This window comes from Telmatherina bonti, assembly GCF_933228915.1.
Source record: "Telmatherina bonti genome assembly, chromosome: 9".
Taxonomy (NCBI): Eukaryota; Metazoa; Chordata; class Actinopteri; order Atheriniformes; family Telmatherinidae; genus Telmatherina; species Telmatherina bonti.
Genome location: NC_136627.1, coordinates 24,402,284 through 24,425,266, shown reverse-complemented (window position 1 = coordinate 24,425,266; position 22,983 = coordinate 24,402,284). Strand labels below are relative to the sequence as shown.

At 38.6% G+C, this 22,983-nt stretch overlaps 1 protein-coding gene across 1 annotated transcript in view; it reads right to left on the bottom strand.

Annotated features, from left to right (window-relative positions):
- The window catches only part of map3k10 (mitogen-activated protein kinase kinase kinase 10), a gene marked incomplete at both ends in the record, with an annotated part of 35,902 nt that extends 19,217 nt beyond the window's left edge, over nucleotides 1-16,685 (bottom strand). The window contains one exon of the mRNA XM_079246794.1: nucleotides 15,689-16,685. Within this exon, the coding sequence (XP_079102920.1) occupies nucleotides 15,689-16,685 (997 nt within the window). The remainder of the gene's footprint in view (nucleotides 1-15,688) is intronic.
- Between the last annotated feature and the right edge of the window lie 6,298 nt (nucleotides 16,686-22,983).

Sequence of the window (22,983 nt, the reverse complement as noted above, 5' to 3'; positions counted from 1 at the left end):
AGAGAGGGAAAGATGCAACAGCGGAGCAAATATGACAAGAGGAAAGAGCTAATTAAGGCAAAGGAGGAGAATTCAATTTCAGGAAGAAGCCGCAAAAATCATACAACAGAAGAGCAAGTGGGGAAGAAAATAGAGTGAGATGGAGGGGCAAAAAGGGACTAGCACTCCAAGAAAGAGGAAAAAATTAGATGAAAAGATGTTAGCTACTTGAAGTAAAGAAAAAATGACTGGAGGGAAAGCTTTTGTCATTTTCCTGGCAGCACATACCACATGTTTTTGTATCTCAATAGGTCCCTTCGTCTTTTCTTTGGCTTTCTCACACCTCTCAACTCTCAAGAGGTTTAAATCAAAGAGGAGTGTAAAGCATCTCAAAACACAGACAAAAAAATGTTCAAAATCAGGTCTGTTAAGTTAACATACAATGCTAAAATACAACTGAAACAAATAAAAATTTGTTGAAACCTTACAGTTTATTGTTAAAAGTTTTATAATAAAAAACTACACTGTTGTGCTGACTATTTCATTGACTCAGTTAGGCCTCTATTCAGTAAATGGCTAATAATTAGAGCACGCCATAGGAAAATATGCACCATATCCACAGGACCGCTTCTCTTTTCCTTGGTACTTTGATACAACGGTTGTAGTGAGTTTGCTCCTATGTTATTGATACTCAAGCTTGGCTCTACTTGTACCTCCACAGGCCATTGGAGCTCTAATCCCAAGCCGCTGCGTAGCACAGTTTCACCCCGCAGCCATTCACTTTGTCTGAACACAAATGCAGCTGCCAGATTCGTGTGACCAGGCAGCCCCTCTCTCAGAGGAGACAGAGGTATTAAATGAGGCGCCGTTCTTGTATGTGAAGTGTGTATGTGGATATGTGCTACGAAGATGGGAGTACTTAAGAGTGTGGGAACCTGCAGAGAAGTCTCAGCTGTCAATCATCTAACGTTGAACCCTACATGGAAACATTTTACTTCAGCTCATCCTACTTTTTTGTGTCGTTGTTCAATAATTATCAAAATTAATCTCTAATTTCTATGCTTAATCTGCTAATAGTCATAATTTGAGTCCCACGTGGACATTTTGTTATGCAGGTGACAAGCAGGAAAATAGAAGAAAAAAGGCTGTGTTTGTCTGCACCAAAGCATTTTTAGGAGAAAATTATGCCGTTATTTTTCTGGTGAATTTTATGGGAATGGGGACTGGGAAGAAATACCTGCAATGATGTGTTTTCTTAACAATGAGGCCATAGCTTCCATCCTTTCTATTGGTCTCATCTCTTTATAGCTATTTATGGAAAACAAAACACATTCAAATAAACGTTCTGTTCAGCCACTATATTCCACTCTCACTGAAAATATTTCAAAATTTTTAAAGTTGAAATCCTACGGAGGCGTAGCGCTGTCATCCTCATAAAAATAAGTTTGGGCCTCATCACGTCATAATGTGATAGTTTTATTGTAAAGACGTGAAATGTATCACGTTATAACGTCATAAGTTTATCGTAAAAACGTGAAACATATCACGTATCTGAAAACGTGAACTTGGTCATTTTTTACTTTAGATGAGGAAATTGTGTGCGGGGTGGAAAGGAGATCACAAATGGCTCATTTACAGGACTTGATAGAGTTTTTCTTCATACCCGGGTTGAGACATTGTGAAATTTTGCTGCTTTGGAACACTTTGGGTGACATTGTAACAAGTATGCATACTCTAAGGACAGTTTTAAAAGGCATGGGTCTGTACAGAAGGAAAAATTAGTCCAGTCCTCTTGACGTAGCATAATTTCTGATTGAAACTTGAGCGACACGAGAATCGCTATGAATACAAACTTCAAGTGCCATCGATCCAGCCCTCTTCTACCGCTTATCCAGGGTCGGGTCACGAGGGCAGCAGCCTAAGCAGGGAAGCTCAGACGTCCCTCTCCCCAACCACATTTGCCAACTCTGTGGGGGGGATCCCAAGGCACTCCCAGGCCAGCCGAGAGATATAATCCCTCCAGCGTTCAAGTGTTTATACATTTTTACAATAAAACTTATCATGTTATAATGTGATATGTTTCACGTTTTTACAATAAACTTGTCACGTTACAACATGCTAATTTCACGTTTTCACAATAAAACTTATCACGTTATAACGTGATAAGGCCCAAACTTTTTTTTAATGAGGATGACAGCTCTACACTTATGTAAAATCCCATTTTGTCATCTTAATTCATGTTTTCACACTCATTTCAAGTCACTATGTTCAGACTATATAACAAAGGGACGTAGCCACTCACAGGGTCTAAGGCAGTGTTTCTCAGTTCCGGTCCTCAGGCCCTCCTGCCCTGCATGTTTTATAGGCAACCCTACTTTAACACACCTGAATGAAATAAAGGGCTTGTTAACAGGCCGCAAAGAACTTGATGAAGAAGTTCAATAATCTGACTCAGGTGTTTTGGAGGAGGATCATGTCTAAAACAGGCAGGGCAGGGGGCCTGAGGACCAGAATTGAGCAACACCGGTCTAAGGGAACATTTCCACCAGAATTGTTTTGGTCTGCTTAAAACTAATTCACACAAGTCCACTTCCACTAATAGTCCATTGTGTTTGAACCAGTCTGAACACATATTCGGACCTTGGGGCAGACCAAAGAAGAGAACTCTGGACCACTTAAAAACTCGGGTTCACAGTCTGATTGCATATGAATTCTGGTGTGGTGCACTGACAGTGTGAAAGCATACGCAGCCATCCAGCGGACCAGTAAATTAATCACTGTCTACAAATCAGTCGTATTTCAGAAGTTCAATTTATTCCTTTAAATCAGTGTGCTGCTGGCATCATTCTCAGTAATCTAACAGTACTTCTGAAACCAGGCTTCATACAGGAATGCTTGCAGCAATGATTTGCTGGAACAATGTAAGTTTTAAAGGAAAACACATCAGATCACAAAAGTTGCATTAAAATGTCTTTAATTTGTGATCGCAATCATTCTGTCTTTTATCAGTGGACACGGCAGCTTAATGCTACTAATAATTTTGCTTTAGGTTAGCTTGCTCAACGTTCACTGTAATCACTGCTTGAGGCCCTGGTGATCAACATAGATTTTTTAAAACTATTTACATCCTCACACAGCCCATTGTCTGGCTGAGGTGTCCTTCAAACAACTTAAAAGCAATAAAAGTGGGTGAAGGACCTTTGGCCCAGGGAACACTCAATCCCCTCTCTGTTTGGCTGGACTCTCCACTCTCCGTGCCAGGCTGCTGGCAAACAACAATAACCCTCTGACAGCAGAATCAACAGCCACCAAATGCACGACCATGCAGGATGTGGAGTGTATTTTACTGTCTATTAAGGGAAATGTATAGCTCTGCCTCCAAGTGCTTTTCTCACTGCTGTGCTAGGAGAAGGAGGGTTTTTACTCCTGAGAACAACAGTTACTGCAAGAGTAATCAAATGTTATCTTTCTGGTGTGTCTTCCACTCTGATTATACAAATTCTTTGTATTGATGTTGATGTTGATGTTTGTATTGATGACATACTTTTGTGTCACTGCCTTTGAAATGCACTGAAAATGGAGCTAAGGCAAGTGTGAAATGATGATGAGGAAACACACTGTTTGTGGCATTAAACGGTGGGATTTGCTGCACCATTTTTTGCCTGTCCTCTCAATAAGCGCAACATAAACACTTCTTTGACCTGTTTTGTCCACAGGGATTAAGAAACCCTATTAGCTGCAAGATATCCCAGCAGTTTGTCCATTTTTGTACATTTACTAGACTTTATACTCCAATGGTCAATATGTTAATATGTAGATATGCAGACAAGATGTGAGAAAACCTTAAAAAATCTTATGAACAGTGATAACAGATTATAAGGTCTTGATTATCATTCATGTTGTGTGTAAAGCTTTTATTCACCTACATTATGAAAGGCACAGCGCAGAGCAGCATGCAGAGGTTGGATGGTTAAATGTGTGTCAGTCATTTTGTGAGTTCTCAGAGTCAAGCCTTGTAATGCATTAAACAGAGCAAAGAGTTACCACAATGAACTGGTTCAAATCGACTTTCTATTGATCAGTGGAGAAAATAATGTGTGTATTAGCATGTGTGTGCAGATGCATGCATGCGTATTCACTGGTGAGCATGAAGCCATTGAACCACCAACTGGTGTCACTGTTTGGTGTAGTCGAATCTGTTGCCGTCTAGCTCATGAAGACAGACAGAAATTCAGCAGCTGTACCACCTGACATCGAGGTGGTGCAAATACATCTCCATTCAAAAGTTTGAACTCACTTTCCCTTTAGATTTAATGGGAAAGTAATACATGATTATATATATATATATATATATATATATATATATATATATATATATATATATATATATATATATATATATATATATATATATATATATATAAACACACAACTTAATTTCAATTTTACATTTTTATAAATCACGTTGTGTGCATTTGCAGAGGTCATTTTCTCATGATGAAATTATTGATTCTGATTAAATAGATGCCACAAAGTAAAAACATGTTTAAGAGGCTTTTTCATGCAAATTCAACTGTGTTGAAACTCACAGTTTTTTATACAATAATGTTTAAAATTATATTTATCCCAATCTGTGCCCAACATAATATTGCCATTGTAATCATCAGCAGGTGTCAAAACAAAAAAGAAAATACACATCTATTTTTCCAAAATCATAATTTATGAGGCTGACAATTACCTCTTATCACACCTGCAGAGGCTAGTTTTATCAGGCTCGAGTTAGTATATGATGTGCATTTGACTTGAACTTAAAGTGTATGAGTATAATGAGGACTACAGGACAGACAGAAACAGTGAAAGACCGCAGCCTAGAGCGCACTGAAAATGTTAGCCTTAATCTGTAGCTGCCTCACTGCAAGAAAGAATGGTTTGACCTCTCAAACTGGCCCTCCACTTCTCCCTGTCCATGTGCTCATCTCTCCCTCCCCCATCCCTCTCTACTTTCTCTTTCCAAGCTGAGCCTCCAGGGTTTTCACTACAACCACTGCATTTCTGCTCTGTTCCTCTTCCCATCCTACCTTGCCTCCATCCATGTTTCCACTAAGTCATTCACAGCCTACAGTTGCCCCTCACTGCCTCCATATCCCATCTTTCACCCCCACCCCACTCCACTCCCCCTGCAGTGACTCCTGCCATTGTAAGCCCTGCTCTCGCTCTGTCTTGGGCTGCTGTGTGAGAATGGGGTCATTGTTGCTATGCTGCAGCATGTGTGTACATGTGTGCGTACATGATGGGAGAGTGAGGCTTCTGCTCTAGCTCCAGCATGTCCTACTGTATGACCTCCATGCACTCGGGCACAAACAGGCATACATAGATGCTGCACCAACGATGAAAACATGCTTAGTAAAACATAGAATTGAAAGCTTGACTTACAAATGAAGTCATGTGCAGTTTCACTTTGGTTACAAACTTTAAATTCAGTTCATTTCAGTTCAACTCATACAGCACCAGTTCAATGCACTTTTGACTGTTGACCTTTTGAATGGTTGGTTGGTCTGCAAAGAAAAATCATAGGCATGATTTAAGGTTAAAAGAAATCTGTAACAATGCTTGTATGATTTTTTCTCAAGGCAACTGAAAAAAAGATAAAAATGTTCCTTGTTTATAAATTCTTGGGAGCTGGAACCATTTCTTGTTTATGTTTTTTGGCTGTTTTTTTTTTTCTTTTAGTTGCATTTATGATTTTCTCATAACAATATCAGGAACAAAACATTAAGATAGTAAAACAAGATTTATTGGGTTTGACTGAAAAGGTTCACAAATCTGCCATGTTTAACAAAAAATTGCCCCTACTGCACAAAACACTACAATAATAACTCTTTTTTTATTAAAATACGCCCAAAATATTGAAATGACAGGTTGCAACATTAAAATTATAATAACTATTGTAAGTCTCCCAGCAAAAACTGCATTTTGACATATTTTTTATGACCAATGGGTTGAAGTGAACAGTGGCATTTACTAAGTCTGGTTTTGCAAATTTTCTTACTGCTGCCTTGTACATGTTCAGGACAGGGGACTAAATTGAAATTTTGTCAATGTCAATTCTATTTATATAGCACATTTAAACAACCACACCATCCAAAGTGATTTACATAATCAATAAAGATAAGGAAAGTAAAGACAATAAAAAATAAAAACACTCATACATAAAAGGTCCAATTCTTTAATCATGTTCAGTCAAAAGCAAACAAATGTATTCTCAGCCAAGATTTAAAATTTAACAAATATAACTGCGCAGACCGCACAGTTTAAGGCCATAGATTGGCAGCCACAGTTTTGATGTATTGTACCGCTCAATTTAGCAGGGCAACAATTTATGATTGGCATAGTCTGAAAATTGATTATAATGGATTTGATTTAATGCATTGTATTATAATTGAACTGAATTCAGTTGCATCTTTAAGCCCCTACAGATGACTTTTGTAGTGAATTAGTGCTATATCAATCAAGAAAATATAAAAACTGAATAATTTTAAATAAACATGAAGTTAATCACTTACAGACAACAGCTAAGCTATCCTGATGCATTTTTTTTTTATCTCTTTTTGAAGTGGACACCTGCACGCAACAACAGTAATACCCATTCTGAATCATGATTTGTCAATAAAAAATATGTTTTTTAAAAAAGAATAATTCAAGCTTCAAAATCAGTTCCCTTTCTTCCCAATTGTTTAAACTAATCCAGCAGCCATTGTTTGCATCTTATGGAGCCATCATTACTGAGGTGACAAGAACTAATTATGTTATATCTGTCACGTACAGCAGCATGGATGTCTGGACCTGCAACGTTAGACAGTGGTGTAAAGTAATTAATCATGGAGATCAAAGTTATCTTGTTTTTCATATTACTTAGACATCAGTTGAACCCTGATGCATCTGGCAGAAACTGCATCTGACTGACAATCCACAGTAGAAAATAAAACACATATCTCATTATATATTTTTAAAAGCTGGTAAAATAAAATAATTTCAAACTCTTACAAAGGCTGCTAATTTTCTATTTGATATAATTTCTGATAAGTCATTTTGGCTTCAGGACACCATGTACGTTGTTATGCTGACTGAATTATTTTCATTTTTGGTCACAACGTTGCCTTGACGAGAGCAAATAGTGTCACATAATATCTGTAAAATAAGACATAATCCCCCTGAAGAACCACACCCCCATGCGACTTGGTCCATTAGCATTAACTACAATAACAACTGTTATCCATAGTGGCACACTAGAGTAGATGGCAACATGGGTATGCACAATTTAGTGTGAGAATGACAGCTGTTCATCTAAATTTACTATGTTTTTGTTGTCTGGAGTAAAATCCAGTGTTTCCATGACAGCATGTCATTTCTGTTCTACTCTCCGTATGTCTGGTGTTCCTCCCCGATGCAAACTCATCACCATCAGTGGACTGACGGGGTCAACCACTGCCTTCCTCAGTGTCACACAGAAAAACACAATCTTCACAAGGCAAAGTGTTTTTCACATTTTCTTGTTTAGTTGTTTTTTATACCACAATAAAAGTTTTCAAACAGCCAAGAAATGTGAAAGTCCTCCCAGATTTCCTTGACATTGTTCAAAGAGTTAGATTCTACCCAGTTCTGCTGTGAAATGCACAGCAATACCACTTTAGCCATGGCAGAGGGTCTACTTCTGGTGTTTGTCTGAATTATTCTATAGAAATAACTAGAACTGTGCCATCTGTAATGGCATTTTCCCTGCTTATTTCATTGCAGGGTAACAGGCAGGCTATACTCTGGATGGATCACAGTTAATACTCCATTTTGTATTTTTTGTGAAATGTTCACTTAAAGCACTCCTAATGGCACATATAAAAAAAAGCCTGTGGATTTCTAATAAAACTGTTGTTTGATTGCTGAAGCTACCAGTCAGTGTGTTGCCAACCCCTTTGAATAAATGTGGTGACAAGACAGTAGTCAGATAGGAGACTGATGTAAAACTGAAAAACTCTCAAGATTTAGTTTATTCATTTTTTTTTCTTTCAATAAATCTTGGTGCAATGAGCATCATGAGAAGTCGTAGCAGTTGTCACTCAAATTAGCTGGTTGTTTCTAGGTGATTTCTATGTCAATTATCTTTTTTTTATACAGCAACATATGGTGGGTGTACGCCAGCATCCCACCATTAAGTATTTTCTCATGGAAATGAATACTATACAACTATAATTAACTTTTTTATGCCATCTAGCATTTTTATCCCAAGTTTCTTCCCCTCAAGGCTGATAACTTAATTGATAATAATTTTCTATTTGTGTAAATTGATGCAAGGGAGGAAAAAGCGGGCCAAATAATGACACAGACCAACAATGAAAGTTGACTGACCCACCAAACCAGTGAACTGTTTCTGCTGGCGTAGCGGTGTAACCAGCTGGGTGAAACTGCTGTCTGCATGGTTTTAAGCCTAGTTTAAGCAGTAACAACCATACAGAATGTCGTTTGATGAAAGTCCAGTTTAGTTTCTTTCAGGGTTTTACATCTATGCTAATCGGCAGTAGATATATGCTTGACAATTCATATCTGTATATGTCATACTTGCATATTGTTTCTCATGCTTATATTTTATTTCCCCTAAGCTCAAAGACTGGTGTGATAACAGCATTCCCAGTATCTAGTCCAGTTAGTCACAGTCTCGGCCTCCACTCTGTCTCTCTGAGGGATTAGCAGGCACTGGCCACCACTCTAATCCCTTCCTCAACAGACTCAGTCTTACATTCTCACACGAGACACACAGTCAGACTCAGGCTTTTCAATGCTAACAACTTTATGCCATATTTCGGCTTGTTAATCTGTTAAGTAGCTATTGCAGCGTTCATGTGCATTGCTGTTGTTGATGTCATGGTTTCTATAGTTTAATACATCAACATAAATAAAATAAAAAGAAAAATTAAAGCCATGAAATTGATTTATGTAATCTTGTTTTGTAAGTAAAATACTCCATGAGCAAGCAGAATACTTGACGAGCCAGCTTTGGGACAGAGAGTTCTCACTATTCAGATGATTGTTAACTGTGTAAACATAGCCTCCATTTATAGCAAGAACATTCAAAACACCAGGTAATGTCAACCAAGGTTTTGTCTATATACCGTGTGTTTACAGTATGGGCCTTTACTTCTCAGCATCACAGGAACCTCACAAGCGGCCATAAATCTTCAATTTATATTCTCTTATGTGGCAATTTTTTTTAATAAGAGCTGTGTAAAAGCTGGAGACTTGTTGTCTAACACGACTTCAAAGCAAAAAGTAAATATTAAATGTAGACTGTATGTGTATATTGCATATGTCAACAGTGTGATAGTTAAGCTTGACAACATTTACTGTATGCAAAGAGAAGTACAGCCCAGCATGAGTGTAGTCGTTTTAAAATCAGGTGATCAAGTCACCTGTATTGTCTTACCTGAAGCTGACTCACTGCTTCTACAGAGCTCCAGTGTCAGTGACTCTCAGAGATGCACATGTAACTTAAAGAGGAACCATGGCTCCGTTTCATATGTCAGCAGTGAAACAACTCAAAGTCCAGACATTCATTTGCTCTGGAAATTAGAAAAATTTTAAAAAGTCATGTTGGAAAGCTCCATGACTCGGACCTCCTTGTTGTCACCTCACTGAATTTGTTGACAGCTGTTAAATGACCTGCTAACTCCAAACTAAACACAGTTCAATGTTTGCATTTAACTTTGGTGTTAATATGCCTTTTTAATAAGATATTGATTGGATTTTATTCATGAAGGATTCATATGTGCCCAGTTATAGGTGGCAGACAGTGAAGTGTCAGCCTCAATGCATTAAAGGGCTTTATTTAAATTTTTATTTATTTATTTCATTTTAGGTGGGGCTGAAGGGGGAATTTGACTGGGAGAGCTAACCAATGAGCTTTCTACAATAGGACCACCAAAGAGCAAATTTGTGCAAATTTTTCCATCTCTCTCCATGAAAATTTTCATAGAGGTTTAAATGAATGCTATATGTTGCATTAGATAAATATTTATTTGTCACTCTTATTTCAAATTAAGACTCTCGTCAATAGTTGTGTCAGATAGCTTACTGCTGGGCTTTATTTTAGCAAATACTTAAAAGATAGAACTTATTAGCAGCGGTTTTTCAGGCTTTTCTCTCCTTATACCATCTTTTAAGTGATATTTGGGTATTAAGACAGTAAAATTTTGACTCTTGCATGACCAGCTTCAGGATACACTGCCCATCCACCATGCATGCTGCCGCACGTGGAGCAACACTTATGTTCTTTGGTAAACCAAGCAGTGAGAAAATCAACAGCTTCTGCAAACTTAAGCCTGAATAACAATATAGTATATACAATGAACTGTTTTAGCTTAAGCTGTTTTAAAAGATGAAAATATGCTCCTCCATAGCTTCAGTCTGAATAGCTCTCAGCTTAGCTCCCCCATTCAGATTCTCCAAACTTAAAGCACTGGCCTGCTGTTTATTGCCGGGAAGACACTGACTACTATAATTATTCATAATCACCCCTTCAACAAAACAACATATCCCATTCTTTTTAAAGTAAAAAGATCACTACGCAATGTTGCATTGATTGTGAGGTTAGAAACAACCGTTGTAAGAAATATGTAAAAGATAGCACTGTTTCACACTGTCGTAGTTGCTGCATTAAATCTCACCTACTGGTATATGCTGAGAGTTTTTATTTTCTATTCCGTCATTTTCCCTTTCTGATATTAACTGCAGTAATCAGCAGACTTTCCAGATGGTTTCCTATAATATTGTGCCTCTTTTGTTTGTTATTGATCTGTTGTGTAAGACCATTTGGATCAGATATGCCACCAACTGTGTTAAACAACAGTCAGCACAATGCCTTCATCCAGCTGGCCAAAATCAAAAAGGCACAACAATGAATATGGCAGATAATGATGGAAGAAAATTAACCTAATAACTCAAGTCACACTCTTCATGGCTGTAATTGGTATGAATTGGAATCATAGACATCTAATTTCAGTCTTAACACTCCTTAGAAAAAGAAGAATAACTGAGAGCCTAACTACTATCTTTGGTTAACTCCCATGATTTATTAATGATTAACCAAAGCTTGATGGAGGTTTTAGAAATGAGCAAGATGATCATTCAGTTTTCCGTCATTCCTCATTTCTCTGTCATAACAGTCAGCTACTGTCCAATAAAGTGTCCCTACAAATAGGCATTCATTTACAAAGCTTTAAAGCTCAAGTTACTGGACTGGCATCACAGTAGAGTGTTGTCATAAAAATAAAAAATTCTTTGTTCACAACAATGTGTCGGGCTATTAGGACATATTACACCAATAATAACACATATATAAATCTAGAAATTGGTTTTGTCCAGTAAACAACACAATGCCCCTTTAACTCAACACAACCAATATGACAAAGTGGAGTCAAACAATGGATGTTATTTTTTTTAAGTATATAGTTATCAACATTAGTCTGAGTCATTATTTTTGTTTTAATTCACATTTGAGCTGATTATAAATGACTGCTGCCCTATGCTTCAAAAAACAAAGGCTGATCCAGGATCAGTGTAGCAGGTAAGGTATGACCACAGGGGCAATGACCTGCCATCCCACAAACATGCTGTGACATCACTCCAAGGAAGTCATGGTAATCAGATTATCTCTATTACAGACACACACTCAGCTGCAGGCACGGGCCTGGCTGACAGCAACACTGCAGCATAAAACACAATCATGCATCCTCAAAGACAAAACTCACAAACTTCAACAGAGACCGAATAAATATAGAAGAAAGCATCAGATAAGGCCAAAAATAAAGCTTCTGTGTTGTGAGAGTTTTCACAAAGCTTCAAAGACATTCTGTCTAAAAGTGTCACATTGGGATGAATTTTTACTACAAGAAAGCATAGAGTGTTTACTGAGTGCAGCAGCCTGCTGATGGAAGACAGAGGAAAAGCTTGGGGGCCTGAGCTGCTCTGTAACCACAGTGATGCCAAGTGGTCGGCGGTTTGAAGAGGACACCTGAGACCAGCGCACCTGGACAATGAGCTGAGGTGTAACCCTAAACTGAGATGAACCCACTGTTTATCCCCCACGCTCTCCTTCTCTTGTTCTTTCCCATCAGTCTACTCTCTCATTTCATACAGCTTCACTCCTGCTGGTCCCCAAGCTTATTTTCCCTCCACAACCTGATCTAGTCCACCTTGTTATCCTCAAAATCTTTTGACTACTTCTCTCCTCCCTCTCTTTCCTCCCATCATGCCTTCTCCTTCTGGGCATCTGAAACATGTGGGCGTGAGTCATAAAATCATTAGCACCTCACATTTTCCGCAGAATCCATCATTCAGGGGGTAAAAGAGTCAGCCCTGAGACATTCCTGCATTTCTTCAGCTGATATGTTCATACACACACACAAACTGGGCTAGAAGACTGGTAGATTGTGCAGCAGCTGACAGCAGCTAGTAGCTGTATGACTCAGTGGCACAAAAGTAGTGCCCATGTCACCACGGAAAGGCAGTGTTACGGTGTTGTTGCCAAGGCTCTGCTGTCCAATATGCATATGAACATATAGCTGCACAAGGAGGAAGGAGAGGATAGAAAAGAAAGAATGGGAAATCTGGGTGTGAAATGTTGTGGAAAAGTAAGAGACCAAGGTATGTTTTGGATGATTAGAAGCTAAGCAGCATGGATGCTCAAGTTACATTTACTTTCTTTAGGCATCATCCTGCGCCCTCTCCAGCCATATTTGTTCACACCTTCCCCCTACGACACATCATGGGATAAATATGTACTCCCTAATACATACATATACCCACACAAATACACTTAAATGCTCCCCGTGTATTATTCCTTTGACGCACCAACAACTGCAACTGCGTCTTTAAACAGTAAGTAGCACAAAGGACCAAAAATAGCACAGTGAGTTGCAGAGCAGAATTGCTCTCCTTGAAGAGGGGAGGAAGGAGAAGGAGGAGGAAGAGGAGCAAGAGAGGGTTGAAAAAGAGATGACAGGGAAAAGATGATAGGGAGGGACCAGTTCTCCAGGACTTAAACATTTCTGATGTGTATGAATCTAAGTTTCAGTGGAGTGTCTGTGACTCTCACCCTAAACATGAGTGACAACATAATCACATTTCTGCATTATATGAATTTATTGCGAGTGTCTGTTCGTTTGTTTCAGAAGTTTTCACACAAGAGAACCATTGCTATAAAAGTTGTGACCATAAATAAAACATATATATATATATACACTGCCTGGCCAACAAAAAAAAGGTATATTTTATTGGACTGTCTTTAGCTTTGATTACGGCACATATTTGCTGTGGCATTGCTTTGATAAGCATTTGTTATGTCACAAGATTTATGCCCATCCAGTGTTGCAATAGGTTTTCATCAAGATGTTGTACTGATGATGGGAGAGTCTGACTTCTGCAAAAAGCCTTTCTCCAGCACATCATTTTTATACATAAAAATGATGTCTCATGCTCCCTGAACCCCCTGAGCCTCATGAATCCTGGCATTGACATCTGTAAATGTGCCCATGCAATCAGCGAAGAGAAATTCCATTGATGGACTAACCTGATGGTTAGTCTGACCTCATTCTTTGTCCAAATAATGTTGTTGAAGACATGACCAACTGCAGCAACCCCAGATCATAGCACTGCCCCCATAGCCTTGCATCATGGCTGCATCCTTTCATCTGGTTCTCTTCTCACCCTGATCAACCCGTCAATCTGGACTAATCAGATCACATGACCTTCTTCCATTGCTCCAGAGTCTCTTTATGCTTGCTAGCAAACTGAAGACTTTTTCTCTGATTACCCTCACTGATTACTGTTTTCTTTGTTTGTTTGTTTGTGTCTCCATGAATGTTCAGTCCCAAACTCTTGAGTTCCCTTTGCATTGTGCATGTGGAAATGTTCTTCCTTTCATAATTAAACATAACCCTGAGTTCTACTATTGTTTTTATCAGATATGATTTAGCCAAATGCTTAGAATTTTTTTAACCAAATTTATTCCTAGAAGATTATTGCTCCCTACTCTCCTTTTGGTTTTTAATATTGCTTTGGACAGTTCTTAACCCAATTTTAGTATTTTAAGTAGTGTCTTTGGAGTTTTTTCTGCTTGATGCCTTCAAGATGTTAGTCTATCAAATAGACTAACATCTCTTCCAGGAACATGGGATGTGTCTTTCCACATGGTTGTTTAGAAGCTACTCATTGGATCAGCTCAGGTTAAATAATTTGTTTCCAACTGAAAAACTATCACCCATACAGTAATTATCCATCAGGAGGCTCTTACCTATTTGCTTGTTTTCTTTTGCCAGACAGTATATAAGGTACATTTGTACATTTGTTGTATGTCAAGATGTGAAGTGGAGCAGTTAGTATAGGAGAAAATCTCCCAATATTATCAGCTTAAAGGAATCTAAGTTACACCAAGATCTATTTGCAAAAGAAATCACAAAATTCTGAAGTTTTTACATAAAGTTGCTAACAAACATACATACATACAGATAAACATAATAAATAATAATAATAATAAACACAGCCAAAAACACAACTTTCTTGGTGGAGGTAATAAAGCATATAATATTTATTAGTAATTTTCAGCTTTGTGCTACCAAACTAACCACAGCTATAGCCTCCAAAATGACCCAAACTTAAAACTAATTTCTCATTTAAACATTCATTCATTCATTCATTTTCTGAACCGCTTAATCCAATTCAGGATCGCGGGGTAAGCTGGAGCCTATCCCAGGCCAGCTGGCTTTGGGCGACAGGCAGGGTACGCCCTGGACAGCTCGCCAGTCCATCGCAGGGCCTCATTTAAGCATTCAACATAAAAACAGATTGAGAGTCTTTCATTCGTTCATTGACATCACTTAGTCCAATTGAGAGTCATGGGGATGCTGGAGCCTATCCCACCAATCATCAAGCGAGAGGAAGTACAACCTGGACATGTTGCCGGTCCATCACTAGACTAACACAAAAGTACAGACAACCGTTCATCCTCACATTCATTCCTAGGGAAAATTTAAAGTGATCCATCAGAAAATATAAACCATCTTCTGCACTGGTGGGGGGGGGGGACAACAGTGATTTTAGCTCATAAACTGAATGTCTATAAAAATGACTAGATCATATACATCAACGATTTCTTTCATGTATTAGTTGTGTTGCATTTGAATGCTGTTTGCATTGATATAATGTATGTATCTGTCTTTTTTCACGATATTCTTTGCTGTTCTTCTCAACAGAGAGAAGTCTTACAGGTCATTATCCAGCCTGAGAGTTGTAACAAAAAGAATTAATACCTTACCACAACGTCAACATGACCCAAATGGGGTTTTCTTTTAACTCCACATGATGTCAACTGAAATGTTTTGCTGTCCTGTTAGAAAACTTGTCCTGACCTCTATGTGATATATATAATTACCATCTGACATACCAAACTTGTAAACCAAACTCCCTAAAATCACATAAAAATATCACAAAATGTGATTGAGTTTGAACATATATCCTCTGACTTATCTAGCACTTTGCTCTGCTTAATTCTCTTTTCAGTTTACTTCCATGAAAATGCTGCATTTGCACCACATGTTTTATAAATGTTATCACATCATTTCTGGAATAACAGAGAAGATTGATTAGACTTGTTTGAAGTACTTACTATTGCTGGACTTGAGGTCTCTGTGGATAATGGGTACGAATGCCTGGTTGTGCAAGTAGTCCATCCCCGTTGCAATCTGGACAGCCCAGTTCACCAAAACTCTTGGGGGAACCTTCTTTCCCGCCAGGGCCCTGTTCAGAGCCCCTCCTCTGGCATACTCCATCACCAAGCACAGATTTGGCTCCCGCAGGCAGACTCCACGAAGAGCAATAATGTTGGGGTGCCGGAGCATCCAGAATAGTCTGGCCTCCTGCCGCACACTCTCTGCTGTGACACTAATATCCTCATCAGGATCCTGCCTGGCAGCCTTTACAGCGACTTCCTCTGCTCGCCACAATCCCTTGTACACCTTTCCAAACCCGCCAGCTCCTATTACTTCCTCCAGGAGCAGTTCTGAAAAGTCAATCTCCAAGGGGCTTTCACCCACCCCCCCTGCCACCAGCCCTCCTGCAGTCAGCTGCTGGTAGTTAGCTGCATCTCCCCTTGTGACATAGTTGCTTGGAAAAATACCCACCTTGTCCTGGATCTTGCCTGTCCACCACCCTTCATCCCCTGACACTTTGGAGTCTTTGGAAAGAACCTCGAGTAGATCCCCACGCCGCAGGGTTAACTCCTCATCTGCCGTGGCCTCATAGTCAAACACTGCCGTCCAGTAGGGGTTGGGAATATTCGCCCCACATCGGTGACCAGGGTGGGAATCTGGGGATCCAGAGGCAGTGGAGGAGTTCCAGCTGCTACCATTCTCCACCTGCACAAGTGGGGCGGGAAGCATCAGCGGTGGAGGGGTCATATTCGGGGGAATGGATGAGGAGGAGGTAGTAGAGGATGGGGGTCCAGGGGTAATCAGGCAAGGGGGAGGCGGTGAGCAGCAGCCCCCACAGCTGGTGCAGGACAGAGGGGGAGCTGTACTGCTCGCTCTGCCGTATGGGTTCATGGCAGCCTGACTGCTGTTTGACGCTTTAGGTCTGCCCTTTGTCAACTCCCGCACAAAATCCATTCAGGGCCCATTGACTGGGACAAGGTATCCTCGACCAGCAGAGAAGGATCAGAGGATCACAGAGCTGCAACTGCTCTCTTCCATCACCGCATCGTGCTGCAAAGTCTGTTTCAAACGTTGTCACCGACTGCTGTGATGTTGATACACAGTGTGTAAGTAGCATGTATTCCCAAAAGGCAGGTTCATTCAGGGTCAGTGTACATCAGGTCAAACAATGACTCTCAGTCGAGTAGATCTGTCATTTAACCCGCCAAAACAGAGTGTTTCTAGCACACAAATGAGTCTTGTAACAAGCTGCCATAAACTCTCGCGCAGATGTCAATTTGTGTACATATAAAAACAGCAGGTGTTATATTTGAAGAAAGATGCCTTCATTGTGTCAAGGAAGTTATAAAATAAATCCAGACAAAATTCTGTCACTATACTATGAAAATGTGCCAACAGCTGTGATCAATTCCAGGAGATTTTATGAAAATCTAAAAGACACACAAATTTCATGTTATTACATTTTGCTAGCGTTTAATTACTGGTTTTTGTGAGGTTAATTTCAGCCCATTAAAAATGAAGATTGAAATGTCAGACTGCCTCACCAGTCAATGAGATAACAATAAAACCACAGCCGATTGTCAGATTAATTTTATAATGGAAAATGGACTATTAGGCTGCCAATAAAAACCGCAGTCTGTGCATTTGCCGAGTGAAATCCTCTGTGCAGGGGTCCTCATTATTTCTCATCCAGCCCAGAGTCCATGCACCTCCCCCGCCAGCCAGCTCCATGAATATGGGCCGTTTCTCTTCTATGTGTATATGTGTGCGTGTGTGTGCGTGTGCGTGGAAATATCCACGGATATTCGCCCTACATCCCGACAAGCCGGTATTGGGTAAATCCTGCATGCATGTCCACTCGAGCTGCTTCAGCGTCCCTGAAAAGCCACTGACAAAAAGGCCTCGTCCATTTTTAAGACAGCTGAGAAATTAGAGAGACAAGCCGACGGCTGGGTGGCAGGTTTTCAATGCAGAGCTGCGAAGTGGCACCATGTTCAGCATCCAGCCAAGTCTGAGCACAACAAACCCGCCTTCGTCTCAGCGCGGCGGCCTGGTTCAGCCTCTTCGGGGCTACATTCGTGATGGTGACGAGAGGTCGATTGGACAAGAAACCCTTATTCAATGGAGACAGACAAATGCCAGCATTTATCATTATCCTGCTGCTTTCTGAGCACGCATGACACTTTCAGATCATCAGCCAGTACCGTGGTGGAAGTGTGAATTTTAAATGCCCGTGACTTCTTTTGCAGATATAGATTCACACACGGTGGCAAGGTGGAAAATATCAGCGATGGTTCGTATAAAGGCACTAAAAGCCAACGTTAACATGATCCACAGTGATACGTTGTCTCCATCTTTCCTTTATGATACATCCGCCGGTAATAATAATAATAATAATAATAATAATAATAATAATAATAATAATAATAATAATAATAATAATAATAATAAATGGCCTACATAATATTTTGTGGGCAATCCGGTTGGCTTCTACGTCTTCCAAATAGCTTTATTTTAAATACCCGCACAGTTGTCGCTTACTGTAATCTAACCTGGACTCTGAGGGCAGCAACATCCACTAACATCGTCGCATAGGCGTTTGGTTCGGGACCATCAAGATCCGTAACCCAAATTCGGCGACAGATTAAAAATGCTCCTAGTAGTCCCTGTTCGTGCTGTTCACCCGGCTGTCCGGAGGTCCATCGTATTCAAACAGGCTTTCCTCCAAAAACACGTAACATTCCGAGCTCCGAGCTGTCAGTCTGTGGGCTGACTTTGCATCCAAATACGCCGGGGTGCCGTTCACATATGCGGGAGCGAGCGCGTCTGCTGCCGCTGATCATCTAATCATGAGGATAGTCGCAACGTGCAGGGAGGAGCGCGACAATCCGCTTCCTGCATGTGAGCAGATCTGGATGCACCTTACGGCGCAGGGAGGAGGGGATGACGCTGCAGACTGTCGGAACGAGACTGCACGGTGCTGGTGCACTGTGGGAAATGTAGTCTGGAAAGATTCTCCTGCCGACCTACATCATTCTGTCAGCTGATATAATTAAGAGTATTGCACTTGTATTACAAAGGGTGACCTTAATGTATATATAATTTATTTAATCTGTATTATATTACATTATCCATACTATTGTGTAGGTACTGCTTCCCCACTGTATACACACAATGTTTTTAAAAATGTCCCACAAAATACATGGTACATGAAACAGACAAAAATGATACAGTTCTGATAAATGTGTGTGTGTGTGTGTGTGTGTGTGTGTGTGTGTGTGTGTGTGTGTGTGTGTGTGTGTGTGTGTGTGTGTGTGGTGTACAGTGACATAAACTGAGAAATAAGAAAGACGGTCTATTGAGACAATAATTTGTGCACCAGACTTTTTCAGATTTACTGACCCCTGGTGTTCAGTCAGTGAAACACAAAAACTTAAAAATTACAATCTTTTGAAATCTTTGTTGTTTTTTGGGGTTTTTCTTTTCCCATTGTATACCTTGGACAATGAATCATCTATATACAAATATTTGGACCATTGATAAAAGGAAATGATATGAAATGAGATAATGCCTACTGTGTCTGTTTTTGCTGTGGCTGTGGCAAAACACAACCAGTCAGGCATGAGAGTAGCCTCTCTCTGGTTTCTGGGTTTGTAGGAAACATGTAATATTCTAAGGCAAACATCAGTTTACTTGCTTTTTTATGGAAAATAACAATGGTATAGAATACTCTTCCAAAATAGAGGTATTAGCAGAAGTTTTTAATTGTTTTGTATGACGGTGAGAGATAGAATATTTCCAGACTTTCACATTATTAATTTTGCCCACATTTATTTATTTATTTATAGGTTTGTTTCTTTCTTTTTTGTTTGTTTGCTTATTAACAACTTTTTTCACACTCCTGCTATGTACCCCATCTAGTTCATTGCCTCATAAACTTTTACATGACCTAGGGATGGCTATGGTCTAAAGATTGATGGTTCAATCACGGATCATATTCAGTCCCACATTTTGTTGTCTTTTATGTGAACGAATGTGTGAATGACAGAGGTAACAGCACAGCAATAAAGTGCTGTATGAATTGTTAATATGAATGGGTAACAGTGACCTATGGCATCCTCACAAATAGGATTTTAAATCTGTGTAATTTGGGGTTTGACTTGCACTCAAGCAGTTATTTTTGTAAGTTTATGGGCCAATTGATTACACTAAAATGTCATTGAAAAACTCTAATTTGAAATCATAACAACAAGCTCTGTTTCCTGCCTGCTGTGTGTTGTGACTGTCCTGCTCAAATGTATATGTACTGGCCTGTTTTCATATGCAGCCGTTTACCACCCAGTTTTTTAACCTCTGAAATTTCATGGATGATAAATTTGTCATAAATACAGGATCTTATTCAAATTCAAAAGGTTTCGTTTGTATATATGTGCATCATTTGTAGCACTTTAATGTATATAATAAAATATCCTCTTTAGTCCAAATTTGTTTCTGGGTGCCTTATCATTTTTTTCTTTTATTAATGAAATACTAACATTAACTTTGGTGTTGACCAGAAACTAACCAATCAGAAGACACATCAGCCATAGTTTCCGCAAGATCAGTGTCACTATGAATCTGAGGGCAACATATCCCACCGTTCTCTTGTGGCTTATAGCATAAAATTACTTTGAGTGGTCAACACGACTGGCAAACGAGTGTGATGTGAATACAGTCTGTTATGACAGCAAGCAGGCTGGTCAAAAATCTGTGGCCTATAAAGGTACTCTATGGCATTGAGTTAAATCAAGCCAGACAAAAGTAATCATGGGTCTTCCAGAGAAAGTGAAGATAAAAACACAAATTGTGTGTTTTATGTTTTTTCACTAATTTCGGTATATATATATATATATATATATATATATATATATATATATATATATATATATATATATATATATATATATATATATATATATATATATATATATATAAATTTTGAGGTTGTTAGGTTTTTCTCATGTGAATGACTCTATGACTCTATGCTTCTAGTACATAAATTAACTTTCTTTTGTATTTTTTACTTTACTTTTGTATTTGTATTTAATAAACACTTATTGTATGGCACAGAGTGCTGTTGAAATTAAATTCTTGATTTGTTTATGTTTTCTAACAAAACTGTAATTGGTCTGCAAAGATGCTCTAAATAATTTTTTTGGACTGGTGTAATTTCAATCTCTAAATGTATCAATTACAGATGCATTTTGTTCCATTCAATGAGGTCTTCTCAGGAGATTTTTTCCTGCATTTTATTCAACACCACAGATTATCAATCCCAGTCCTAGTTGTGTTTTTTTTTTTTTTTTGTTGTTTTTTGTAAATTACTACATGCGCACAGCAGCTAATTTACATTTTAAATAAGTGTGTTTAAATAAGAAATACAAATAATACTTGATTTAATTTTTGCACTCAATCTTTTCCATTTGGTACGACTCATGACATACTAACTAAATTTAAAATTGATGATAATAAAAAGGAAAAAAATAATTATACAACAATGGTTAAATATATTAGTTACATAACAACCTGTACTGCACAACTCAATACTATGAATTCGACCTGAATTCATGTTACAATCAGTTGAACTTGTGGAATCTTAATTGCAAAAAACAAATAAACTATTAACTAAAAAGTAGTTGATGAATTGTGCCAAATAACCACAAGGTGGTGCTATTGACTAAATTCTGAGAAATGTTTCTTTAAAACCTGATGGTGATCAGGTGAAGAAATAAAAATCTGTTGCAAAGCACAACTTTAGAATACAGCACCAGCCACGTTTCCTGCTCCTTTATATTGAAATTACTCAACATTCATTTCATAAACATTGTAAAAATTCTTATCTGTGAATTCAGCTTAATGAAATCATTTCAATGTAATTAATTACTATGACTGAGATATCATCAAGAACAAACAAAACAAAAACAACAGTATCCAAAGAAACTGGCAAAGCAATGATTAGCTGCACCTTTAAAGTTTAATTAATGTAAATGCATCAACAATTAACATTCAGTTACACTTCTACAGCACTACTAATATACTGATGAAATAATCCTACATTTAATTTGTCTTCTGCCAAATAAAAATAGCAGATTATGCATACAGTTGTGAGTTCGAGGTTGTTTTCGTACTGCAGAACACGAAACAAACAAACAAACAAAACACTACTTCTTTTTGTCGTGACAGCAGTGTATCGTACAGTTGTGCTCATATGTATTTATACCCTTTCATTAAAGAAAAGGCTGAATTTACAACATTCACTCAAATAACTGGAGAATTAAAAAAAAAAAAAAAAAGGAACAATAACTAAAAAATTAGCAAAAATATAATTTAGTAATATAAGACACTGCTTTTTCATTTAATTGAGTTTAAGAAAGAAAAAACAAACAAACAAACAAATTGGTCCTGGACAAATTAGAGCACTTTCTGTTGAACAGTGGGACAAAATACCTGTCAGGAGATGCCGAAATCTGACTGAGAGGAACAGAAAACACCTGACTGTAGCAGAAACATTAAAAGATTGTTCAACAAATATTAGTTTATTAGTGATATGATATGTAATAAATTATCTTATTTGTTTGCTTTTAAAAAGAAATATTTCTATTGAGCCAGAATTTGAAAATAATGTAATGATTTTCATAACATTTTTATTGATTATTACTTTAGTCAATTTCATCTTATTTTACAGGCAGCAGTTTTTTTTTTTATTGTTGTTGTTTTTTTTTGTTTGTTTGTTTTTTTTTTTTTTTTAAACTTTTTTAATGAAAGGGTATGAATACTTAAGAGCAGAACCTTTACAGAATATAGCAAGGGGCTTTCTGCTCCCGGTCCACAACAACCCCACGTGTGTCCATAGTGGCAGTAGTGTGCTGCTGGCGACGTGCGTGTTGCAGCAGTTGGGGCGGCGCATGCGCAGTGGGTGTGCGGGCGCAGTTCTGCCGTGGTTTCGGCTGAGCATTCTTGGAAACATCTCGCTGAGTGAACAGGCAGCAGAGCGACGGTCACTCTGCAGTTTCTTTCATGTCTGGGAAACTCTATAAACGGAGTAGCAGAAACAATGGACCAGCTTTAGGTAAGGATAGCTCTCTTTTTGTTTTTTTCTCTGGGCAGTTTTAACTGAACGGATAAGGATAGTCAGAAGCGCTTAAAAGTGAACTAAACGTAGTGAATACGGCAAACACCGAAGCAGCCGAGCCGACCAACTTCAGTCAATGCA